The sequence below is a fragment of the Sinocyclocheilus grahami genome, unplaced genomic scaffold, assembly GCF_001515645.1.
Source record: "Sinocyclocheilus grahami isolate Dianchi unplaced genomic scaffold, SAMN03320097.WGS_v1.1 scaffold543.1, whole genome shotgun sequence".
Lineage (NCBI taxonomy): Eukaryota > Metazoa > Chordata > Actinopteri > Cypriniformes > Cyprinidae > Sinocyclocheilus > Sinocyclocheilus grahami.
Genome location: NW_015505722.1, coordinates 1,755,977 through 1,762,385, shown reverse-complemented (window position 1 = coordinate 1,762,385; position 6,409 = coordinate 1,755,977). Strand labels below are relative to the sequence as shown.

General features: G+C 37.8%; 1 protein-coding gene across 2 annotated transcripts in view; it reads left to right on the top strand.

Annotated features, from left to right (window-relative positions):
• Nucleotides 1-5,928, top strand: part of adat1 (adenosine deaminase tRNA specific 1) — a 10,316-nt gene extending 4,388 nt beyond the window's left edge. For both annotated transcript variants that reach the window (XM_016238612.1, XM_016238611.1), the window contains exons 7-10: nt 987-1,132; nt 2,233-2,332; nt 2,519-2,599; nt 5,594-5,928. In XM_016238612.1, coding sequence (XP_016094098.1) covers nt 987-1,132; nt 2,233-2,332; nt 2,519-2,599; nt 5,594-5,726 — 460 coding nt within the window. In that variant the 3' untranslated portion in view covers nt 5,727-5,928. The remainder of the gene's footprint in view (nt 1-986; nt 1,133-2,232; nt 2,333-2,518; nt 2,600-5,593) is intronic.
• Nucleotides 5,929-6,409: the final 481 nt, after the last annotated feature.

The following is a 6,409-nucleotide window of genomic DNA, read 5'->3' as shown; positions in this document are numbered from 1 at the left end:
TATATATATACTGTATGTATGTATTGGGTTTGGACAGATATTATACATATTTAAAATGCACATTTAAATGAGAGTTTCCTGCACCCTGCTCAAATAACACTTGTGCTGTAATAGCTGTGTTTAGTCAAGTTTCAGTCTACTAGACATACAGGATACAGGTTTGTCTGTAAATGCTTAACCAGAGATTTCTCTGTGTTTTTTGGAAGGCTGTCATGCTTAAACTGGATTTTTGTCTCAGTTCAGGTGTTGTGGTTTTACAGATTGATGTCAGCTTGATCTTTTTCCAGATTGTGTTATTTTTTTCCACTTTTCTTTTTATGTTGATCTCACCAATGCCCACTTCTATTAGGAGTCACTGCCCAAAAGTCAGAAATGACCTTATAAACCCTCCATTTCAGAGCGCAATATGCTTTCCACATGCATGAGCTTCAGAGGGTTTTGAATTGTAATTGGGTTCTTTTTGTTTTTCTTCCCAAAAATTCAGAATTTTGGAGAACAAAATTGCTGTTTCTTATGTTGCTAAATCTTGTATAAATACATTTTTTATTTAGCAATAGTATATTACTTTAGTATTTTTACATATTACACTTCTAAGGGAATGGACTTATGAATGATTTAATTACAGATGTCTCTATTTATTAAGCTGATATAGAAGAAAGTATTTTAGCTTAAATAACTCAAACATCGTATGCACAAAAATGAATAAATAATACATTTAAATAATTGAAAACATTTAATAAAATGATAAATATATAAAAGTATTTGTACAGCCATATAATATACAGTCATTTTAATGAGGGAGGGATTTCTAAAATGCTTTTTATTTGATTAAAATAATTTTAGGGGGTGATTTTTATTTGTCATAACTCATCAAATAAACAAAACCGGTAAAGAGGAAGGCTGGAACATAAAAAACAGCCATATAATTGACAAAATCTATGTTAAATTGTTCCATTAAAACAAACCTCTCTTCTCATCTCTCACAGATGCTCTGATGTGAGGGATCTGCCGTCAGGTTTCTCTGCACACAATCCAGAGATTCTGCAGTCCGCTCTGGGATTTCCTCACAACCACACACACACCGAGGCCAAACACACACACACACAGGGCAGAATATCTCCCTGCGGGGCAGGTGAGCACACAGACATATTCATTCATATAGGGATTTATTTTTGTGCTTGTGTAACTCCTCAAAATGAGTTTGAGTCCGTTTCAGGCTTGCATCCTGTCTGTACCAGACACGAGTGGCACGTTACGACAAAAGCAAATAGAAACTGTGATGCAGTCTGCACTGAATGCATCAGCGGACACTCCCGCTGTAGATAAGATTCCTATCAGTGTGCGATATCCAAACATTCATTTTACATCTAAAGTGTACACAATCCCAAAGCAGACCGCACACGTACACTAACACCCTTTACATTTCTATCCCCTATGATGAAAAAAGAAGAGGTGACAGTTTGAAAATCAGAAATGTAATAACTTTTTAACATCATGATTTAGTATTTTAATTCATAAATAATACCCTTCTTTTTATTTTATGAGTTTAAAATTGCTGCAGTGATGAAGTATTTTTATAGGCCAACCCGGAAGTTAACATCACCCTGGTTACCTTAACAGAAACCCAGTGGGATTTTTCCACTTGAGTGTTTGAGTTAGGATTGTTTGCGATAAGCACGATTATAAACACAACGTGGCTGTGAAAGCGACTAGTGAGTAGTTGAGTTTAATGTCACCGGCAACCTCTGTAGTACCATTTAGACACGTTTTCAACCGCCTTTTTTCAAAATAAGTAATGGGCATATTAGTGATGTATTTTATGTTGTGGAATAAAACGTTAAATATCTTGAGCTCGTGTTCACCACAGACCTGGAACTGGAGAGCTAAAATGCTTGTTTCTGGGTTTTGGCCTACGAAATACGTCATGCCTGCAGTACTCTATTGATAACTTGCTTAAGTCTTTGTAAGAAAGTGAAAAAAAATCATTTACCAAAAATCATAACCATTGCAATGAATATCAAAAATCTCCTGCGAAGAGGTTCAGCAGAAGGTTCATTTATCAAAGTCACAAAGTGGCCATAACTGAAGAATACAGAGCTGGTATGATTCAAATTGACAAGCCTTTTCATTGATTGTCTTCGTATTGTATAGTAATGTCCAGTTTAGTTGTTCTGGTAATGAATACATGTTTTCTCCTGCTGAACTAACAGTAATATATGAATATCCCTACAGCAATCAGCTGGTGTGCTGTTTCCCAGCAGCCTCTAGATGTCACTGCAAACGGTTATAAACAGGGAGTGACTAAAAAAGCTCTGGGCACATCGCAAGCAAGGTTAGTTCACCTGACAACAAATAATTGGCATTCTGAGGATATATATTTATGACTCACACAGGCGTGCTGTATACATTCACAATGAAGCCTGCTTAATGTTACTCTGTGAGTTGACTGTCATCACAAAAGGCACAATAACCAGCTAAGAGCACATGCTTATCATGTTTCATATTTCTCCATGTGTAGGTCATTAATCAGTAAAGTGGAGCTCTTGCATTCATTTCTGAAATTGGTGGCAGCAACTGAAGAGCTTCCAGAGTCCCTCCGGTGAGTGCTTTAAAATAGGGGGGACCTGCAATAGTTTTACTCTAGTAAACATTTCTGACTTTTGAAATGTCATCCTGTTTCCTTGCGTTACCTTGCACTGACGCTCTCTGATGAGAACTGAACTGAGCTGGATAATGACACTAACTTGGCAACATTGTCATTATTCAGCTGAAGTCAGTTTATAGTGTTGATTCAGTTCATAAATTGATGAAAGTTATTGAACTGAACTGAAAAAACTCTGAACTAAACTGAGCTGAATAAACACTAGTGTCTTCTGTAGAGCTGCTGAATTTTACAGCTTTAACACTGCCATTTTCCTGTTTATTTATGAAGATTCTTTGAAACGATCTCTGTTATATAAAGTGCTAATATACTATAATAATATATTATACTGTATAAATGCATGCAACTGGACTCATTTTTAGTCTTGGCTACAAAAAGCTTTTGAACAAGAAAATACAGTTGCACACAAATAATCCAAAGAAAAGCATGTAATTAATTGAATAACATTTAAAATGTGACTTTTCCCAACCTGATATTTATGGACAATACTCTTGTCTTAATAGATGCCTTGGTGTCTTTTTTTAGTCCCCAAAGCTTAGCCTACAGTTATTACTACACTATGATGACATTCTAGATTGGATGACAAAAATGAAACCAACATACAAACCGCTCTAGAATAAATATGCTTGGGGAAAAAAAGTATACGTGCATGTGTGAAATATAGACTCTTGAGGTAATCCGATATAGAGCAGTTTCCCAAGTGTCAACTAGTCCCAGCTACTCAGTAAATTGATGTTTACATAAATCCCTATCTTGGTAATCAGATTCATTGCTCTGTTTGGTTCTGGACTCACGGTGTAAAATGACACCGATTTTTGAAAATTTGTGTTATGTCAAATAAGATATGTTTTCTTCTGGTAAAGCAGCATGATTATTGAACAGTAGATCTTTGTTAGTTGGTGACCCGAGGGAACAGTGTTCTTCTGTTCTTGTCTCTTTGAAGTGATCCAGCCCAGCGTCCAGCTCTAGTTACACCCTGACAGATTTACACAAGAGCAAATAACAATGATGAGATCCCACAACACAGGCGTCTATATGCACTCCAATGCACAAATAATCCATCAGCCTGCATCTGCTTTCACAGTCTCATTAGCAAAGGATTTCTGCATTATTTCGACAATAAGACTGTAATGTGTGACTGATGACTGGATTTTCAGATGACTTGCAGCATTAGGCCCCTAAAAGCAAACACTTCTACCTCAGTTTTGTGTGTTGTTCTGCTGTAAAATGTGCAGTAGCTAGTATTAACATCTTTTTCTAAGGTAAATAATCTACGCCCGCCCCAATACTTGTGGTTTTGCCTTCTTAAATGTTTTCACACTGTACTAAAAACCCACAGCAACCCTAATACCATTTCAGAATGGTATTACAAGTAAATGTATCCTGCAATTCATCATGTTCAGGCCTGTAGCCCAGTTTCCTGAGCAAAGTAGCATATTTTTGTCAAGAGAATGACAAGGAAAATATTTAAACCTAAAACTAAAATTCACTTACCATAGTTAAGAAAATGTGTAAGACATAGACAAGTGGAAGGGCTACAAGAGTGAATATTGGCATAGGCGGAGCTAATATTTGAAGAGAAACTCGCAAAGCAAGTTAGAGTATTGCAAAGCAAAAAAGCACAGGTTGGAAATAACTTAAATAAACTTAAACTTAACTGCATTTTACAGTTCCCCCTCAGTTCAGATTTGTAACCCCAATATATCTGTTCAATTCTGTCACAAACCACTTTTTTTAAAGGGGTCCTTTTATGTTTTTTCACTTCTTCAACTTTAGTTAGTCTGTAATGTTGCTGTTTGAGCATAAAAAAGATCTGCAAAGTTACAAAGCTCAAAGTCCACTTCAAAAGGAGATTTTTTTTCATATACAACGAACGACTCGTTTGGACTACAACGCATATTTTCCGGCATTTGTGATATCACAAATATCAACGAATGGGACGAGATCTGGTTGAGCTGCACTAGAGAAGGCAACGAGTGTTATTATCACTATGTCAGAGACACACTAGCTTTCCCAAGGCAGACGAACTTAGAGTGGTTACAATCATCTGGGTTTAAATCGCGCTCAAATTTATTTGATTTTGACGTAATATTTACGCTGAAGCTCGCAGGCGGCTATGGTAAGGGGCATGACATTTCCCGACCAGGCGCCGAGTGAGCCAATCACAACACACACTGGCCCAGCTAACCAATCACAGCACACACTGGCCCAGCTAACCAATCACAGCACACACTGGCCCAGCTAACCAATCACAGCACACACTGGCCCAGCTAACCAATCACAGCACACACTGGCCCAGCTAACCAATCGCAACACACACTGGCACATGCTAACCAATCACAGCACATTTAGTATTTCAGAAGGCAGGCCTTCATTTGATACAGGAACTATTCGAGCCGTTCATGCCAGACTGGGGAGAGAGGTGTTGTAATAATGTAAAATATGTGAAAAATAATGTGCTTTTCATACAACCCAGTATGAGAGCCTGTTTTAGTACACCCAAAACAAAATCAAGACTTTGTAAAAGAGCATAATAGGACCCCTTTAAATGATGATTAAATTAATTCTGATTGTTGATAAAAACCTTTTTGTTACTTAGTATAGAAAGTCCTTTTTTTAAAAGACTAGCTTAACTGTAAAGAGCTATAAGCTACTCATGCTTTAAGTTTTTGTGTAGTTTCCCCAACTCTGCATGTAGAGTCCGAACAAGGGACTGGATGTTTGCAATACGTTTGCACACTTGTGTAGAGTACAGTGTGTTTCTAGCCTTAGATTGTGTGTTTGAAGCAGAAACGTGATGCCATGCATGACTGTCCTTAAAGTCACATTGACCACTGACCGCTCTTGCACGCTCCCTGCAGTGTGCAGGTGTTGTTTGTGTATCTGTTGTGTCTGATCGATGTGTTTGTTTCTTCTCTGTGCTTGCTGAAGTGGAAAAGATTTGAAGACGTACTGGGACTACAAGCAGGCCGCAGGAGCATATCAGCAGGCCTGGACACAGCTGCGTCTGCAGGCCTTCCCGCTGTGGCCCCGCAGCCCGCCAGAACTGCTGCTGTTCTCCTAGTGGACTGGACTTTTATCATATCAGTGTCCTGATTGGATAGCATGAATAGTAGCTGTATCTTGCTCTAAAGGCTCCAGCGGAGTTCACATAAATAAATGTAAAAAAATTAATAAAATCGACGGTCTTTTTATTAAATAAGTGTAAAATGCTAAGCGCTACTTGAAACAACAGGGGCCTCATTTTTAAAATGTTGCGTATAAACCTACTAAATTTGTTCTAAGATCATTTCTCAAAAGTGCGTAAGTGCGATTCAGAGAAAACGAACATGCATACACCTATCTAACAGAGCTGACATTTATAAATCGCAAATAATCTTGAAATTGTGCGCAGCTGACCGGTGTCAGATCTCCGCCTTGTAAATGCCCCCTAATTAATATCATTACCATATAAAAGATCACAGGCCAATATCAGAATTTCTATGCTTGAGAATGACGAGCACAAAGAAAAGTCTGAAATTGAGGTCCTGCTGGCGGAGGTAGAGATTCGTGCGGGGACGCATTTTATTTGAAGGGGTCATATGATGTTGCTAAAAAGAACAATATTTTGTGTATTTGGTGTAATGCAATGTGTTTATGTGGTTTAAGGTTAAAAAAACACATTATTTTCCACATATTGTACATTGTTGTTTCTCCTCTATGCCCCGCCTTTCTGAAACACGTCGATTTTTACAAAGCTCCACGTCA